We start from the raw sequence: 20,554 nt of genomic DNA, 5'->3' as shown, positions 1-20,554 counted from the left end.
GTGCCGATAAAGCCATGAACTTCCTGATCAAACACTTTTTTTCCTCAGTGTTATGTCTTTTACGAATATGTGAAAACAGCTTGATGCATATATTCTGAATTTGTTATAGGTGTGATTAATGGAAAAAATTTTCAATTTTTGAAACCATCACATGGTCTTAGTACGATCTTAGCCTGATTAACATTGCTGATTGTATGTGGGATATAGGTGTCCGGTCCGGCTCGTTCCGATTATAAGGTGTCCGAAAAAAGTAAGTGGGACACCTTTTCTAATGGCTGTTTTGTCCGAAAAAATCAATTTTGTACACCCTTGCAGTCAAAAGTTTGCAACGCAGTGAAGGAGACATTTCCGACCCCATAAAGTATGTATATTCTTGATCAGCATCACTAGGAGAGTCGATCTGGCCATGTCGGTCTGTCCGTCCGTCCGTTTCTACGCAAGCTGGTCTCTCAGTTTTAGAGCTATCTGCATGAAACTTTACCAAAGTCGGAACGAGACGGATCGGACACCTATATCATATAGATCCCACAGGAACAATGGGAAAAAATAAAAAAAAAGTTATAATTTGCTGTTTTTTTTTTTATAGTTCTTTGAGATATAATTATTGCTTATCGTTTCTGAATTATGATTTAAATTTGATTAATATCAGACAATTATATCATATAGTTCCCATGGAAACAATCGAAATATTAAAAAAAATCGAGGAACAAAAATGTAAACTTCTCTAATTCATTTTTGAATTACCTGCAGGGGATATAAACTTAAACGTGGCGAAGTTTGCTTCCTTTCCTGTTTTTATTTGGAATTTGTCGATTGGACTCTGGGTGGGCAAAGAGAATCGAAAAAGTACCGCAAGGTTTTCCTGAACGATAATTTTTAGTAGATGAAGTTGGCTTTTGCGAACGAAATAATTAAGTGGGACAGATCGCTTTGCATTGGTTTGGTTTTGTTGCTAATTTCAAATTGAACTATTTTATTTTGCATTCATTACTAACGAAAAATTAAATAAAATAAAATGATTTTTAAAGAAAACAATTTTTTTTTAAGCTTTAATTAAAATTTTTATTTTAGCTATGTAGACTTTTAATCATTGAAGCGATTCATAACGTACTAGGATACTGGCACTCTGAGAAATGGGGATGTCAAGACGAAAAATTGCAGACAAATGTGGCAGAAGTAAGCGGACAAAAGAAAACTTTCTAAAAAGCCTAGAAAATCATAGTAAGAAACCCCGATCTGGGCGTCCACCTTTAGTTGACGAACGGGACAAGCGCAGAATAAAAACTTTTAGCAGTAAATGAAAACATTAGTGCATCCCAAATACGATAAAATTTGAGTCTACCAATCACGACTCGACGAGTTCAACAAATTTTTAAATATTCTGAGAATGATTCATATGAAAACAAGAAAGGAAGAAAACTTCGGCAAGCCAAAGTTTATATACCCTTGCAGCTATTGGAAAAATTAAACATCTAAATTTCGAATTATATGAGTACCCATTAAAAACCATTGAAGCTATGATGATTCATTTAAATTATTCGATCGTTTCTATGGCACCTATATGACATCGTTTTCCGATTTTAATAGAATTTTGATTCTATATCAAAAAGAATTTAAAAGAAAACAAGAAAGGAGGCAAACTTCGGCAAGCCGAAGTTCATATACCCTTGCAGCTATTGCAAAAATTAAATATTCTTGAAGACATTAAAATTATGATTTACTTGCGTGTATGCTTAAAAGCATTGAAGCTATAATGATTTGCAGTTCAATTATTTGAGTCAGCTATATGATATCTTTTTCCGATTTTAATAATTCTGAACTGTCAAATAATTAAATATTCAAAAAGAATTTCTAAAAAAAAATAAAAAATAAATAAGTTAAATTAAAAAAAAAATTTTTTTTTTTTATATTTTTATTGTTCCCATGGGAGCTTTATGTTATAGTCGTCAAATTTTGATGAAATTTAAACCGTAATTCTGAAATATTTAAACATTAACAATATGTCGAAGAACTAAAAAAAAAATTAAAAAACAGCAAAGTTCTAATTTTTAAAAATTTATTTTTCGGATTGTTCCTATGGGAGCTATATGCTATAGTCGTACGATTTTGATGAAATTTAAACCGTAATTCTGAAATATTTAACCATTGTTAGTTCTTAATCCAACTCAATAAAGATAAGTTTGATTTGTTATTTATAACAAAATCCTAATCCATGTTTTAACTCATGTAGTGATGGTGCGCACCAAAAGCGTGAGGAAATCTGCTGTGATGGTCCGAGGGTAACGAGTAATACACAAATCGAAAGGTATAGTTTAAAGACTATAGTGTTCATATCAAAATCAAAAATAAATTGGTTCGGAAGAAAGAGCAGTTAAAAAAACGTAAAATTTTTTTTTAAAATTTTAGCTTTTGGGTAGCGCAAGTTTATTTCAAAACGGAGCCACGCCCACTCTAACACTAATCGCAAAACACTGTGAGACTTGTTATACATTAGTTATTTGGCTCTGTGTGTGTTCCGGCCATATCTATCCGTAGACATATTGCAAAATCGAGCTATAATTGTTATTGACAGTTTTGCTATGTCGTCATTGCATATTTAAAAAAACGGAGTTCGAGCAGAGCGCAGAGCAGCGGAGAGATGCACACACCTAATTTGAGTGAGAAATTTGCACAGAGAGTCAATGTGTGTGTGCCGACAGCGGTTTTAAACTGTTCGTGTTCTGCCGCTGCTCTGCATAAAATAGGGTCGCTGTAGCGGGGGGTGGGGTGCTGCTCGCTCTTTGCTAGTAGTGTTGTCAATGGAGTTTGGCAGATGATGCCAGCTAAGACCCAATTGTTTTCTGGAAAATATTTATTTTGAAATTTATTAGATGAGTAACGGGTATCTAATAGTCGGGAAACTCGGCTTTTTTTTTAAGGGTTTATTTAAGGACCCTCGAATAAATTGCGATATGTTGGGTTAATCGTTAATAAAAACATTTGTCGCACGACTTTTTGAAAAACTAGATAGTTTTCCGGGAAATCAGCTAGAAAAAGTTAATCTTTGTATACCTATAGCTTTTCAACTAGTTAAGCTACTGACAAGTACTATATCTCGTTTAAATGTATTATGAAATGCTAACGATGCTTTAACATAGCTGGTCTAAATAAAATGGTTTTGATATTATAAAATTTTATTTTTTAACCTTTGTTCCAAATTTTTAAAAGGGCCTTAACGATTTCTTTTTATCTTCTTATTTTACAGTAGCGGACAAAGAAATCCGGACAGACAAAAAAATGTTAGTTTCGTATATTATTTAAATTGTGTTAATTGTTTCAAGAAATTGTTTCAAAAAAAAGGTAATCTTTGTATACCTATAGCTTTTCAACTAGTTAAGCTACTGACAAGTACTATATCTCGTTTAAATGTATTATGAAATGCTAACGATGCTTTAACATAGCTGGTCTAAATAAAATGGTTTTGATATTATAAAATTTTATTTTTTAACCTTTGTTCCAAATTTTTAAAAGGGCCTTAACGATTTCTTTTTATCTTCTTATTTTACAGTAGCGGACAAAGAAATCCGGACAGACAAAAAAATGTTAGTTTCGTATATTATTTAAATTGTGTTAATTGTTTCAAGAAATTGTTTCAAAAAAAAGGTAATCTTTGTATACCTATAGCTTTTTAACTAGTAAAGCTACTGGCAAGTACTATATCTGGTTTAAATGTATTATGAAATGCTAACAATGCTTTAACATAGTTGGTCTAAATAAAATGGTTTTGATATTATAAAATTTTATTTTTTAATCTTTGTTCCAAATTTTTAAAAGGGCCTTAACGATTTCTTTTTATCTTCTTATTTTACAGTAGCGGACAAAGAAATCCGGACAGACAAAAAAATGTTAGTTTCGTATATTATTTAAATTGTGTTAATTGTTTCAAGAACATACGTGTTTGACCAAAACAACTCTTTTTCGGTTCCAATTAGCTTTTTTTTTTTAGAAAAAATCTTAAATTAAAATTATTGGTACGTTTTTAAAAAACTGAGTAACTTTAAAAAATTGTTTTTGTATTTATTTTTAAAGTAAGTCTAAAATTATTTAAAAAGCCAACTTAAGCGCTAATATCGCGGAGGCTTAAATTTTCCGATCGCAAAGCCAATATGGCTCTCTTTACAGCTTCAGTCATTTTCGACATGTTTCACTGTATTTATGCACCAAAAGCGATTTACCAAGCTAAACGGTAATTTAAATACTTAATAGATATCACGAAAAAAGATCGAAACCGGAATATCATTTTTAAAATAGGTTCTTGCTGAAGCATAAACACAACGCTACGCACTTGATATTAACGAGTCCCTCAAAAACAAGGCCAAGACAAAATAATTTACTTAATTGGTGAGATCTTAAGAAAAAAAATTGCATGGGTTGGCTATGATGTTAATGGCCACTAGTTTTCTTAACCCACCCAACCATATTATTCTTATTCACAAAGAAACCCATATGTTAACGGCCTTTTGTTGTTTAAAATTACGACCCCATATCTGTAAAACTCTTAGCAACTCATATCAAAATTCATTGTATTTTATTCATTAAAGCTCGACTAGTAAGCAGTATCTTTATTTACTCTCTTAATTTTAACATGTTTTTAAAATCATTCTTCATCGTAGGAACATTAATCATAATGAGTTTAATCTAAAACCATCGCGTTGTTATTATATTCAATAGTAATCATTCTCTTGTTTTTCTAATTTCCTTTATTTTAACATATTTTCATCAAAAAAATTAAACTCATTTGCCGAAACAACACCAGCTTAAATAGAGACAATTATGCATCGCGACTATCGAAAAAGAATATTTTGCAAATCAAAGGCTGTTATCAGATACACCTATGTAAGCCCGTGCAGAAAGGTCTGTATACCGAAATCCGAATCAGGAGAATCAAAACAAAAACCCAATCAAGTGCTATGTAGACAGCTAGACCAGTTACATTGATAAGCTTTTATGCACGGTTTCGGAAACGGTCATTGTTTAAATTTATTTGATGACGTATTTTTTTAATTTTTACTTTGAAATTTACTGGGTTCCCATTAGCGTTAAATGGTTTTATCTAGTTTTAAGAAAACACTCACCCACTCCTGTTGCTTGATGAAGGCCTTCATGTTGCTCTAGAGAGGTTGGTTTGGAAATGTTATTTTACACTTTTACCCAGAGCATGAATTCGACTGGTTTGTTGTTGGGGGACTTAAGCTTTTCATTTAGCGATGATTAAGAAATAAGTTTACTTTTTATTTCAACTATTTTAACTATTTATATTGAAATTTATTTTAAGTTTGTTTGTTGCATTTTCTTTAGGTTGTTTTGCTCGGTGGTTTTATTTGGACTTAAGATGCTTCCACGCCTCTTATATCATGATGCTAGTTATTGCTGCCTACGCCTTTCTCCATTCGATGGGAGTTCTGCATGCACTTAATGTGTCCGAATTGATGGCCAAACTTTAAGACTGGGCGAGGGGAGGTCACTGGTGCAATCACGTGATCAGGTTATTATCACGTTGCTGCCAAGCCCTAGTTCATGTGCTGGTCTTAATGAGATTTTGGTTTTAGTTGAGCTTTTGGCAAATGCAGAGCTCCATGGGTGTCTTAACGATGTTGCGATGCGCTAGGCGAAGTAATATTTGTAATTCAGCAATTCTTAACAATAACTGTTGGGAGTACTACAGCTCGCTTTTGAATTAATCGGCTGATTTGTCCGAAGGACCTGTCGTGTTGAAGAAGTAGGTTAGAACTCAATTGTTTTTTTTTTTTTTTTTTTTTAACACAGTAGAGGTTTATTTTAGTGACGAATAGGCTTATTGTGCCTAAAATAACGACAGGCAAAAGTCCAACAGAACGGATGTTTACGGATTTTAAAGGGATTTCTTGTCACGATTTTGTTGTTTTTTTCCGTTGGGCTTGACTCATATTAGAGCGATTTTGACTGGTGGTAAGCACGACTTGAAACGGGAAGACGGAAAGCTGGCGTGTGCAACTTTATCTCGCCTCTCAGAGTGACAAAGGGATTCCAAGTTGACAATAGTTGTCATTCACTGTGACGTTTACCAAAGTTGGTAACACTTGGGCGCGCTCTTACTGAGAATTTAAATAGTTACAGATAAAATTTTTTTCTCTCCAGAACTTTAAGTATGGGAGGGAAAACCATGCACTTATTAAGCAACTAACACTGAGCAAAATTTCTTAATTCAGAGCAGCTAACGCCACCAATTTGGTGGGGAAAATGTTGTAAAAAAAAATGTTTTTAGCTAATTACTTTCACTATATATTTTTTTTTAAATATATAAATTAAACTAAGCCCCTGCAGATGGTATTAAAGCTTCAGTCAGAAATTTGCAGCATAGTGAAGAAGACATATCCAGCCCTATATAGTAAATATATTCTTGATCAGCACCACCAGGAGAGTTGATCTTAGCATGTCCGTCCGTCTGTTTATCCATCCGTTTCTACGCAAACTAGTCTCTCAGTTTTACAGCTAATTGCACAAAACTTTCCCAAAAGTTGTCTTTATATTGCAGGTAGTATATAAGTCGGAACAAGATGGAGCGGACGAGTATATCATATAGCTCTCATAAGGAAAGTCGGGAAAGAAATTGATGAAATAATTTTTTCTTCTGTTATTTAATTGATTTGAATATACTTCGATACAAAGTAATGATTTATTACTTCTGAATTACGGTATTAATTTTATTAAAATTGGAAAACTATGTATAGCTGCCATAGAAATGATCGAATAATTTAGCCGAAATTTTATAAGCAAATCGGAGTATTGTTGTTTTAAAATATAATTAATTTATGAAGGGTATAACAACTTTTTCTTGCTATAAATCAATTTTTTTTACAAACGCATAAGTCCGAGTTTGCCTAGTGCACCCAACAGTTCTGCTTTAATGCGCTAACTCCGATAACGATAGGAAACTAATGTTAGTGTACCTTTACTATAAATCGGTGGTCGGCGCGGCCCTATCTAATGAATAAAATAGTATTGCCTGCAGAGCAGCGTCTGAAGTAGAGCGACAGCAGAGATCGACACAAACATTATGAAAACGCAGTCGGCACACAAACATTGACAAGTTTCGCTGTGCAACAAACACACACAAATGAAGTGCGCATGTCTCAGCAGCTTTAAATAGAAAATGAAAGTTAAATCCAATGAAAAGCATCTACATAAGCTATCTACTTTTCTGCATGTCAATAAAATTGAGGAGTAACTCTCGACGATAAAATAAATCGGTTATGCAGATCTTAGAAAAGTCTATATAAACATGAACACACCTTTTGCAAGGACCCAGTTTCGGTAATATTATAATACTTTTTTCAATGCTAATGAAATATGGCATTCATTTGAAAAGTAATTAAATAGTCACAACTTAAATAAGTTACAAAAATTCATACTTTGCAGTGTGTACAAAACTTTTACCTATATTTTTTACATAAATAAAATAAAGACTTTTCTAATAGATTTTGTTTTGCAGATTCCGAATCTGGGTACAACACAGGAGCGTTTTGATAAAATGACATGAAAGTTAAACAAACGTTATTTATATTTTATTTATTATTTTATATGATTAACAGATTTATAGGGAAAGAATACAACTACCTGTTTTTCTATACAAATGTTTTTTTAATGAAACGTATGAATTAGGTAGGCTAACTTTTCTTCTAATGGTTTCGCAAAAAAACATTATTCCATTTGTTAGTGATGTTCAAAAATGATCAAAATTTAAGATCCGTTTTTTCAACACGCTGACGTGCAGAACATTTTTTTGGAGCCAGACTTTATTTTAGCACACCGAAATATTTCGAAAACTTATTTTTTTTAAATTGGTTTTTGAAATAACTCAATATAGGTGTTGTTTTTAAAATATAAACACATATAATTAACATATATAATTAATTAATTAATTAATTAATTAATTAATTAATTAATTAATTAATTAATTAATTAATTAATTAATTAATTAATTAATTAATTAATTATATAAATATATATATATATATATATATATATATAATTAACAATTTTTAATTTTAACTATTTGTCAATATATTTCGGATGCTCTTCGGCAACCGTCTTCAGGACAACTATAAAATAATAACAACGATTTTAATATTCTCAACAAACAAAAACAATTTACATTTGACATACATTTAATTTACACGTCTTCGTCCGGTGACGTGGAGTTGTTAACTAATTTTTCTTTTCCTAGTAAATGTCTATATAAATGAGCGCAATTGTCAGTGTCCGTTTTGTAGTTCATCCGTATGTCTGAAGGTGTTTTTATAATATGTAGCATTTCTGTGGTGAATCGTTTGGCCTAGTGTTGTTCTTGTGTTGAGATACTCTCCTCTTCGAAGTTCGTAGAGTGATTTTTCTTGGCACAGTGGGACTTGAGTGCTGTTTATTGCGCGTTCGTATGGTGTCTAGCTTTGAAGTCCGATTTATGCTGTGTTAGTCTAGTTTTTAGTTTCGATTTTGTTGTTCCTATATATATCTTGTTGGATGCTTTGTTGTTGTTGCCGTTGCACGGTATTTTATATATCACGTCTTTTTTGTCAATTTCATTTATCATTGATTTTGTTCTGTTGTAAATTGATTTTAATGTGTTGTCCGGTTTATGTGCCATGCTTATGTTTTCTTTTTCGTAGCATTCCGATTACGCCGGGACGTATGTAATTGACATATATTTTTTGTTTTTATTGTTTTTACCGCTATTTTGTTTTGTGTTCCGATAATAATGTTTTTATTATGTGTTTTGGGAAATCATTGTCTGTCAACATTGATTTTATCTTCTGAGTCTCTTCGTGGTAATCCGTGTCTGAAATTTTGAACAGCCGAAATATATTGACAAATAACCAAAATTAAAACTTTTGTTGTTTTTTCAACATCCTGACCTCGAGCCGGCTAGCAATTTATATACTTTGGAAAGGTCGCCAAAACCAACCAGAATATATATATACCTATATTATAATAATTTAATATTAACATGCAATAGCAATACCGCGATAGATATTTGATTAAAGTTTTACCTTTATTGCTTTTTCCATATTTTTTAATAACGTACGCTTCGTGATTGTGCAATTACAAGAGCAGATGTCCTCATCAGGATCAATAACACATGTACACATACAAAGCGCTCCTTTAGTAAGCTCAGTACTGATTGACAGCTCTTTTGATAGAACATTCCTGCTAAAAAATCTCGTGATCCTTGTTTTATTAATGTTAGTTTTTGAAGAATTTATAGTCTTTCCTCCAATGGATTTGGTTTTTTTACTACTTTGCAGGTTCATTGTATTACTTGACCTACCAGAATGTGTCGATATACTTCTCGATTGTTGTGTTATGTCTATTTTATGTTTTTGGTGTTTACTAGAAACATTTTGATCAGATATAGCTCTTTTAACTATGTTTGTGTGTTTATGTTCATTATAATTAAAATTTTGTAATTTACTGACTGTTTGCTGTTTTAAACTACTTTTTCCTAAGGGTGCACTAATTTGTTCCGTTTGTTTATATAAATTTGCATTTATGTCGATACTAATTGGTTTGGATATCTTAATTTCCAACGATGAAATTTTCGAAGATTCTGTACTGTGAAGCTTTTCCGTACACGAATTTTCAAATGAACTAGCTGATACTGTAATCGATTGAAACGAAGATTCCGATAATTTAGGTGTTCCCTCTTGAGTTATTTTATATTTTTCTTTACTTGAAAGTCCAAACGAACTAATTTTTATCGTATTTCTTGATATTGGTATAGACTGCGATGCAGATTTTGATAAATTTCTTGTTTCTTCTTGACTCAGTTGATACATTTTTGCACTCGGAATTTTTAAGGAGCTACTTAATATTTTAAATAATTTTTGTATTTGTATTGGATATGTTTCTGCACTCGAAATGGCTCCACGTGGTATTATAATCGATTGAGGTAAAAACTCCGAACGTTCAGTTGTTTCCCATTGATTTGTTTGATGGTTTTCTGCACTCAAAAGTTTAATTGAACTTCTTTTAGTTGTACTTGACTGAGTTGTAGGTATTGTAAGTTGACGTTTTTCCTCTTGAGGTGTTTGATATTTTTGTGTACTCGAAAGTGCAATCCAACTACTTGATATTGTAAACAATTGTAATGGAGATTTTGTTAGTTTGCTTGTTTCCTCTTGACTCTGTTGATATATTTCTGTACCCGTAATTTTAAATGAACTTTTTGGTATTTTACTTGATAGTGTTCTTGACCCCGAAAGACTTATACTTTTTTTTATTTTACTTGTTTGATTTTTTTCTGTACACTCAATACATGAACTACTTGATATTGTGCTAGTTTGAAGGAGAGATTTCGATGGTCTAACTTTTTCCTGTTGGGGTTGATGATATTTTTCTGTACTACAAATTTTAAAGTGACTACCTTCCGATAGTTTTCGTATTACTGTGCTAGAAAATTTTAATGAAAATGATATTCTACTAGATAGAGATGTTGATTTGAATAACTCTTCTTTTTCCACTTGAGTTACTGAAGTCAAAATTTCAAGCGAACTGCTTGTTATTGGAATTGATTTCGTTGGAGAATTATATAGATTATATTTTTTTGTGTCTGGAGCTATAAATGAACAACTTGATATTTTACCAGAAATAGTTGGAGTTTTCGATGGTTTCCTTGCTTTCTCTTGAGTAACTTGATATATTTCAGTACATTCTACACTTGAACTACTGGATATTATACTAGATTGGAGGGTTGATATCGATAGTTTATTTTTTTCATGTTGAGCTTTTTCATATTTTTCTGTAATGGAAAGTTCAAATGAACTACTTGGTATATTAATCGATTGAGGATCCGATGGTTTTATTGTTTCCTCTTGAGTTATTTGATAGGTTTCTCTACTCAAAATTTTTATTGTACTATACTGGAGTAAAGGTTTCCGTAGCAAACTATTTTCCACTTGAGGTATTTGATATTTTTCAGTACTCGGAATTTTTAGTAAACTAGTTGACATTGTGCTTGTTTGAGGTGAAGATATCGATATTTTTCTTGATTCCTTTTGAGTTTTTTGAGATTTTTCTGTTTTTGAAATTTCAATTGAACTACTTTTCTTTATACCAGACTGAGGTGCAGGTTTGGCAAGTTTACTTATATCCTCTTGAGGTTTTTGGAACGTTTGTGTACTCGGAATTGCAAATGAGTTGCTGGGTATTGGAATTGATTGCTTTGAAGAACAAGATAGTTTACTTGTTTTCTCTTGACGCAAATGATATATTTCTGAGCTTGCAGTTTTAGATGAGCTACTTTTACCAGAAAGAATTAAAGATTTTAATAGCTTTCTTGTTTTCTCTTTAGTTATTTGATATTTTTTTGTACATTCTATACATGAACCACTTGATATTGTACTAGATTTGAGGGGAGATTTCGATAGTTTAATTTTTTCCAAACGGAGAATTGCAAATGAACTAGTTGGTATTTTACTTGGTGGTGACTCCGATACTTTTATTGTTTCTTTTTCAGTTATTTGATATTTTTCTGTACAATCTATGCATGAACTACTTGGTATTGTACTAGATCGTTTTATTTTTTCCTGTTGAGATTTTATATATTTTTCTGTACTAGAAATTACCACTGAACTTCTTGGAATTATAAGCGATTTTATTGAACCAGACCGATGTATTGGATATGTTTCTGTACTCGAAATTTCAAATGACCTACTTCTTATTGTAATAGACTGAGGTGGCGGTTTTGTTAATTCCCGTTTTTCCCCTTGAGGTATTTGATATTTTTCGGTACTCGCAACTTTAAAAACATTAGTTGGCTTTGTACTTACTTGAAGTGAAGACTTCGATAATGTTCTTGTTTTCTTTTTGGTAGTTTGATCATTTTCTGTACTCGAACTGTTAGTTGAACTTCTTGATATTCTTAACGATTGCAATGGAGATGTCAATTCTTTTTTTGTTCCTTCTTGCCTCAGTTGATATACTGGCATTTTACTTGATTGAGGTGCTTTCGATAGTTTTCTTGTTTCCTCTTGAGTTATTGGGTACGTTTGTGTACTCGGAATTGCAAATGAACGTCTTCGTACTGTAATCGATTGAGGGGGGGACACGGATGCTTCAGTTGTTTCATCTTGAGTTATTTGATTTGTTTCTGGGATCAAAGTTCCAATTGAACTAATTTTTATTTTACCGGAGTGGGATTGAAGTTTAATTAATATTAGTTGACTTTTTTCCTCTTGAGGTATTTGATATTTTTCGGTACTCGCTTCTTTGAATAAACTAGTTGGCACTATACTTATTTGAGGGGCAGATATCAATAACACACTTGTTTTTTCTTGATATATTTGATGTTTTTCTAAACTCGAAATGTTATATGAACTTCTTAATTTTATTATCGATTGCGATTGAGATGTCGATAGTAATCTTGTTTTCTCTTGACTCAGTTGATATATTTCGTGACTCGGCATTCCTAACGAAATTATAGATATGTCAATAGATTGGGTTGGAACATTCGATAGTTTTCTTGTTTTTTCTTGAAATTTTGCCAACGTTTCTGTACTAGAAATTGCAGATGAAATTCCTTGAATTTTTATCGATTGTGGTGGAGATTCCGATTGTTTAGTTGTTGTAACTTGATTTATTTGATAGTTTTCTGTACTTGAAATTTTAACGTAACTTCTTGTTATTCTACTACCCATAGGTAAAAATTTTGATAGCTTAAAAATTTTCCTTTGATTTTTTTGATATTTTTCTGTACTCGTTAGCGCAAAAAAGCTTCTCGATATATGAATCGATTGAGGTAAAGATTTCGAAAATTTAATAGTTTCCTCTTGAGTTATTTGATATTTATCTGTTCCTGAAACTTTTAAGGAACTACTTTTTATTGCACGTGACTGGGATGGAGATTTTGATCGTACACTCTTTTCCTCTTGAAGTAATTGGTATTTTTTAGTACTCGGAATTTCCAATAAACTAGTTGACATTGTTTTTGATTGGGGTGGAGATTTTGATAGTTTTTTTGTTTCTCCTTGATTTGTTTTATATTTTTCTGTACTTGAAATATAAATTGAACTACTTTTTATTGTACTAGACTGGGGCAAAGGTTTTGACAGTTCACCCTTTTTTCTTGTGGGAATATAGATTTTTCAATACTCGGAATTTTCAATAAGCTAGTTGGCATTGTACGTGATTGAGATGGAGATTTCGATAGTTTTCTGGCTTTCTCTTGAAGTATTTTATATTTTTCTGTACCTGCAATTTTAAATGAACTATTTTTTATTGTACTTGATAGGGGTGAAGTTTTTGACAGACCTCTCTTTTGCTCCTGAGGGAAATGGTAGTTTTCAGTACTCAGAATTTTCAATAAATTAGTTGACATTGTACTCGATTGAGGTGGAGATTTAAGCAGGTATTTTATATCTTCTTGAGTTATTTGATATTTTTTTGTACTTCCAATTACATTGGAACTACTTTTAATTAAACGATCCCTAAGTGAAGATTTTGAAAACGGTAGTGGTTTGTTTTGAGTTGTTTGTAGTTTTTCTGTACTTGGAAGCGCAAATAAACTTTTTGATATTTTTTTAACAGATTGAAGTGAATATTCCAATAGGTTAATTGTTTCCTCTTGAGTTAATTGATGTTTTTTTGTGTTTGATATTTTAAGGGTACTACTTTTCATTGTTTTAGTCAGAGGTGAAAGCTTTGTTGTTAGGTTACTCTTTTCCGCTTGAGGGAATTGATATTTTACAGGCCTTGGAATTTTCAATAAACTAGTTGAAATTGTACATGATTGAGGTGAAGATTTCGATAGTTTTCTAGATTCCACTTGAGCTATTCGATAATTTTCTGTTCTTGAAATTTCAAAAGAACTATTTTTTATTGTACTAGACTGGGTTGAAGGTTTCAATAGTTCACTTTTTTCCACGTCAGGTATTGGCATTGTACCTAATTGAAGTACAAAATTCGATTGTTTTCCTGTCGCCTTTTGTGTTATTTGATATTTTTCTGTACTTAAAGTTTCAAATGAACTTTTTAATATTCTTATCGATTGCGACAGAGATTTTGTTAGTTTTCTTGTTTTCTCTTGATTCAGTTGATATATTTTTGTTTTTGAAATTAATGATGAGCCACTAGATATATTTCTAAATAGAGGTGAAACTTTCGATAGAATTCTTGTTTCCTCTTGAGTTATTGGATAAGTTTCTGTACTTGAAATTGCAAATGAACTCTTTCGTATTGTAATCGATTGAGGGGGGGGCTCCGATAGTTCAATTGTTTCTTCTTTGGCTATTCGATATGTTTCTGTACTTAAAATTTTAAATAAACTTATTCTTATTGTACTTGAATGAGGGGGAGGATTTGTTAGTTTACTGTTTTCCTTTTGAGGTAGTTGATATGTTTCTGTACTTGAAATTTCAAATGAACTACTTTTCATTGTACTTGAATGAGGTGGAGGGTTTGTTAGTTTACTTTTTTCTCCTTCCGATATTTGATATTTTTCGGTAACGGTAACTTTAAAAAAACTAGTTAGCTTTGTTCTTACTTGAGGTTGAGACTTCGTTAAGTTTCTTGTTTCTTTTTGAGTAATTGGATATTTTTCTAAGCTCGAAATATTATATGAACTTCTTGGAGTTAGTATCGATTGCGATAGAGATTTTAATAGTTTTTCTGGACTCACTTGATATTTATCTATGACCGGAATTTCCAATAAACTTTTAGATTTTTTACTAGATTGTGGTGGAACTTTTGATAGTTTTCTTGTTTCCGCTCTAATTATTAGGAAAGTTTCTGTACTTGAAATTGCAAATGAACTTCTTGATATCCTATTCGAGAGTTCAGTCGTTTCCTCTTCACCTATTTGAAATGTTTCTGTACTTGCAATTACCAATAAACTATTTTTTATTATAGTAGACTGAGGTGAAGGTTTTGTTTGTTCACGTTGTTCCTCTTGTGGTATTTGATATTTTTCAGTGCTTCGAAATTTCAATAAACTTGTTGACATTGTACTTAATTGAGGTGAAGATTTCGATAGTATTCTTGTGTATTTTTGATTTTTTTGATACTTTTCTCTATTCGATATTTTATATGATTTTCTTAATATTGTTATCTTCTGTGATTTAAATTTCGATACTTTTCTTGTTTCCTCTTGCCTCAATTGATATATTTCGGTACTCGAAATTTGTAATGAACTCCTAGATATTTTACTAGATTGATGTGGAACTTTCGATAGCTCTCTTGTTTGCTCTTGAGTAATTGGATACGTTTGAGTACTGGAAATTGCAACTGAGCTACTTGGTTTTGTAACTGATTGAGGATGGGACTTTGATGGTTCAGTTGTTTCCGCTAGATATAAATGGTATGACACTGTACTTAAATTTTCAAATGAAATACTTTTTGTTGTACTACTGTGACGGTGAGGTTTTGTTAGTTCACTTATTTCACTTTGGTTTATTCGATATTTCTCAGAACCTAGAATTTTGAATAAAATTGTTGACAGTGCACCTAATTGAGGTGAAGACTTTGATAGTTTACTTGTTTCCTCTGGAGTGATTTGGTATTTTTTTGTATTGGGAATTAAAAATAAACTACTCCGTTTTGTAGTCGATTGCAATGAAAATTTTGGCAGAAATGATGATCTTGATATTTTACTAAAAGGAAATGAAGATTTGGATAACTTAATTTTTTCCTTTTGAGATTTTTGATACTTTTCTGAAACAGATTGCGTTGTTGTTGTCGATAGTTTTCTTGTTTCCTCTTGACTCAGTTGATATTTTGTTGAACTCGGATCTTTAAATGAAGTACTTGAAATTTTACGAAATTGAGGTTGAACTTTCGATTGCTGTATTGTTTTCTTTTGAGTTGTTGGATACGTATATGTACTCGATATAGTAAACGATTGATCTGGATACTCCGATAGTGTAGTTTTTTCCTCTTGAGCTATTCGATATTTTTCTTCACCGGAAATGTTGTATGATCTTTTCATTTCGGAATACTGAATTACAGAACATGGGTGTGTTTTTTCCGTTATCAGTGATCCCTTGGATAAACTTGGCTGGCTTGTCGCGACGTCTGAAGTGCTGGGCTGTAAATTGCATTCGCAATGACAAGTGTCTTTTCCCAACTCCAATTGGCAGGTACAACCACACCCAAGAAATTTGGAATGTTCAAGCTCAAAACTTAATGAAATGATCGATTGAGGCACGGATTTTTTCCTGTTATTAGATTGATGTGAAAATGTTGATGGTTGTCTTTTTTCCTCATGAGTTTTGTGATAATATCCTGTACTTGAAGCTTTTACGGATTCAGTTATAGAAACTGGGTTTCTTTTGCAATTGCATGAGCAAAAGACTTTTTCCAGTTCTATTTTACAGGGGCACTCGCAAAAAGTATTAGTAAAGTTCAAACTTCGGTTTGAAATTATTTGCGTAAGTAGAAATCCGTTGGATGAACGTTCTGTTCTACTTGTAGTTGTTTCTGAAGTGGTGGGCCTTAAATTGCATGAGCAGATACATGAGTCTGTACCCATTTCTAATGGACAGGTACAATCACACACAAGAAAGCTGTATGCTTCTAGCTGAAGTTTTAAAGTGGATGTTGAATAAAGCAAAGATTTCACCGGTTTCCTATTTTCTAAGCTGTTTAATATTTTAATGGATTGAGGTGGATATTTCGTTATTTTTCTAGCTGTCTTTTCAGTTGTTTGAAATTTTTCTGTAATTGTTGTTTTATAGATTGAGGTGGAGATTTCATTATTTTTCTTGTTGTCAATTTACTTGCTTGATATTTTTCTGTTCTCGAAGTTTTTAAATACTTAGTTAGAGAAATTGGGTTTGCTTTGCAGTTGCAGGTGCAGGAGTCTTCTTTTAGTTCTATTTTACAAGTGCATTGGCAAATAGTATAAGTCAAGTGCAAACTTAGGTTTGAAATTATTTGCGTAAGTAGTAACCCATTGGATGAACTTGCTGTTCTACTTGTAATTACTTCTAAAGTGCAGGGACTTAAATTGCATTTGCAGATACACGAGTCTTTACCCATTTCTAACTGGCAGGTACAATCACACTCAAAAAGCTGATATTTTGGAACGGTTGAATGTAGCAAAGATTTGACCGTTTCATGTTTTCTGCACTGTTTGATATTTTAATATATTGAGGTGAAGATTTCGTTATTTTCCTTGTTGTCTCTTTAATTGTTTGAAATTTTTCTGTAATTGAAATATAAATGTACTCAGTTTTAGAGATGGGAATGTTGTTACAGTTGCAGGTACAAGATTCTTGTATTAGTTTTATTTTACAAGTGCATTCGCAAATAGTATACCTAAAGTTCAAACTTAGGTTTGAATTTATTTGCGTAAGTAGTAACTTGTTGGATGAAGTTGCTATTCTACTTCTAGTTACTTCTGAAGTGCTGGGAGTAAAATTGCAATGGCAGATACATGAGTCTTTACCCATTTCTAATTGACAGGTACAACCACACTCAAGAAAGCTGTATTCTTCAAGCTGGAATTTTGAACCGGTAGTTGATTGCGACAGAGATTTCGACCGTTTCTTGTTTTCTGGACTGATTGATATTTTAATTGATTGAGGGGGAGATTTTGTTATTTTTCTTGTTGTCTGTTTAGTTGTTTGATAGTTTTCTGTTCTCAAAGTTTTTAAGAATTAGTTACAGAAATTGGGTTTGATTTGCAGTTGCAGGAGCAGGAGTCTTCTTTCAGTTCTATTTTACAGGTGCATTCGCAAATAGAATAAGTTAAGTTCAATCTTAGGTTTGAAATTATTTGCGTAAGTAGTAACCCATTGGATGAACTTGCTGTTCTATTTGCAGATACTTCTAACGTGCTGTGGTTTGAATTGCATTTGCAGATACATGAGTCTTTACCCATTTCTAATTGGCACGTACAATCACACCCAAGAAAGCGGGATTTTTCCAGCTGAAATTTTGAAACGGTAGTTGATTGAGACAGAGACTTCAACCGTTTCTTGTTTTCTGCACTGAGTGATATTTTAATAGATTTAGGTGCAGATTTCGTTATCTTTCTTGATGTCTCTTTAGTTGTTTGATATTTTTCTGTTTTCGAAGTTTTTAAGTAGTTAGTTACAGAAATTGGGTTTGCTTTGCAGTTGCAGGTGCAAGAGTCTTCTCTCAGTTCTATGTTACAGGTGCATTCGCAAATATTATAAGCTAAGTTCAAACTAAGGTTTGAATTTCTTTGCTTAAGTAGTAACCCGTTGGATGAACTTGCTGTTCTTGTTGCTGTTACTTCTGAAGTGCTGGGATTTAAAATGCATTTGCAGATACATGACTCCATTCCCATTTCTAATTGACAGGTACATTCACACCCAGGAAAGCGGGATTCTTCCAGCCGAAATTTGGAAATAGTAGGAGATTGAAGCAGTGATTTCGAGCGCTTCATGTTTTCTGAACTGATTGATATTTTAATAGATTGAGGTGGAGATTTCGATAAATTTCCTGTTGTGACTTGAGTTTTTTGAAAATTTTCTGAATATAAAATTTCAGTTGAACTACATTGTATTATACTATATTGGGGTAAAGGCTTTCGTAGATCACTTTTTTCCAATTGAGGTATTTTATATTTTTCAGTACTCTGAGTTTTTAATAAACTAGTTGTCATTGTTCTTGTTGAGGTGGAGATTTTGATAGTTTTCTATTTTCTTCTTGAGTTTTTTGATATATTTCTGAACTTAAAATTTCAGTTAAAATGCTTTGTAGATCACTCTTCTTCACTTTAAGTATTTGATATTTTTCAGTACGCCGATTTTTTGATAAACTAGTTGACATTGTATGTGATTGAGGTGGAGAGTTCGATATTTTTCTTGATTCTTCTTGACTTATTTGATATTTTTCTGCACTGGAAATTGCCACTGAACGTCTTGGAATTATAATCGATTTTATTAAACCAGGCAGACTATCTGTTCTCGAAATTTCAAATAAACTACTTCTTATTGAACTAGGCTGAGGTTTTGTTAGTTCCCTTTTTTACTTCCTTAGGTATCTGATATTTTTCAGTAATAGGAATTTTGATTGAACTGCTTGGTATTGTACTTGATTGAGGTGCAGATTTTAATAGTATTCTTGTTTCTTCTTGAGTCATTTCATATTTTTCTGTACGAGAAATTACAAATGAATTACTTTTCATTGTAACAGACTGAAGAAAAGGTTTTGATAGTTTGTTCTGTTCCTCTTGAGTGAACTGATATATTTCCGAACCCTGAATTTTCAGTAAGCTAGTTGACATTGTACTTGCGTGAGGTGAAGATTTTAACAGTTTTCTGGTTTCCGCTCCCGTTATTTGAGATTTTGTACTCGAAATTGCAAATGAACTTCTTGTTTCTGTAATTGATTGAGGTGAAGCCTCTGATTGTTCAGTTGTTTCCTTAAGTGTTATTTATTTGTTTCTGAACTAGTAATTTTAAATGAATTACTTCTTATTGAACTAGACTGAGGTTGAAGTTTTGCTTAGTTCACTTTTTTCTTCTTTAGGTATCTGATAATTTTTCAGTAACAGGAATTTTGATTGAACTGCTTTGCATTGTACTTGATTGAGGTGGAGATTTCAGTAGTTTTCCTGTTTCTTCTGGAGTTGTTTGATACTTTTCTGTACTTAAAATTTCAGTTAAACTACTTTGCATTATCCATGACTGTGGTGAAGGTTTTGATAGTTCACTTTTTTCCTCTGGAGGAATTCGATATTTTTCAGTACTCTGAAGTTTCAATAAACGGGTTGGCATTTTACTTGATTGATATTTTTCTGCACATTCTATACATGAACTACTTGATATTGTACTAGAATAGAGGGGAGATTTCGAGCGTTTTTTTTCCTGTTGAGATTTTTGATAGTTTTCTGTACTGGAAATTGCCACTGAACTTCTTGGAATTATAATCGATTTTATTAAACCAGGCAGACTATCTGGTCTCGAAATTTCAAATAAACTACTTCTTATTGAACTAGACTGAGGTTGAGGTTTGTTAGTTGCCTCTTTTCTTCCTTAGGTATCTGATATTTTTCAGTAATAGGAATTTTGATTGAACTGTTTGGTATTGTAATTGATTGAGGTGGAGATTTTAATAGTTTTCTTGTTTCTTCTTGAGTTGTTTGATACTTCTCTGTACTTAAAATTGTAATTGAACTACTTTGCATTGTCCTTGACTGTGGTGAAGGTTTTGATAGTTCCCTCTTCTCCTCTTTAAAGAATTGATATTTTTTAGAACTCGGAATTTCTAATAAACTGGTTGGCATTTTACTTGAGTGAGGTGTATATTTCGATAGTTTTCTTGTTTCTTTTTGAGTTGTTTGATACTTTTCTGTACTTAAAATTGCAATTGAACTACTTTGCATTGTCCTTGACTGTGGTGAAGGTTTTGATAGTTCCGTCTTTTCCCCTTGAAGTGTTTGATATTTTTCAGTTCTTGGAATTTTTAATAAACTAGTTGACAGTGTACTTAATTGATGTGGAGATTTCGGTAGTTTTCTTGTTTCTTCTTGAGTTGTTTGATACTTTTCTGTACTTAAAATTGAAATACTTTT

At 32.1% G+C, this 20,554-nt stretch overlaps 1 protein-coding gene across 2 annotated transcripts in view; it reads right to left on the bottom strand.

The window, feature by feature from the left end:
• Positions 1–13,068, bottom strand: part of LOC128265198 (uncharacterized) — a 57,699-nt gene extending 44,631 nt beyond the window's left edge. The window contains exons 1-2 of one of the 2 annotated variants that reach the window (XM_053001062.1): positions 9,066–13,068; positions 5,484–5,742 (exon numbers count right to left, since the gene is read on the bottom strand). In XM_053001062.1, the coding sequence (XP_052857022.1) occupies positions 5,677–5,742; positions 9,066–12,995 (3,996 nt within the window). In that variant the 5' untranslated portion in view covers positions 12,996–13,068 and the 3' untranslated portion in view covers positions 5,484–5,676. Of the gene's footprint in view, positions 1–5,483; positions 5,743–9,065 lie in introns of those variants that run through there. The other variant, XM_053001061.1, reaches the window with a different exon arrangement.
• Positions 13,069–20,554: the final 7,486 nt, after the last annotated feature.

Source organism: Drosophila gunungcola, unplaced genomic scaffold, assembly GCF_025200985.1.
Source record: "Drosophila gunungcola strain Sukarami unplaced genomic scaffold, Dgunungcola_SK_2 000100F, whole genome shotgun sequence".
Taxonomy (NCBI): domain Eukaryota; kingdom Metazoa; phylum Arthropoda; class Insecta; order Diptera; family Drosophilidae; genus Drosophila; species Drosophila gunungcola.
Note: the sequence above shows the minus strand (reverse complement) of the source record. Positions and strands in the feature narration are given on the sequence as shown.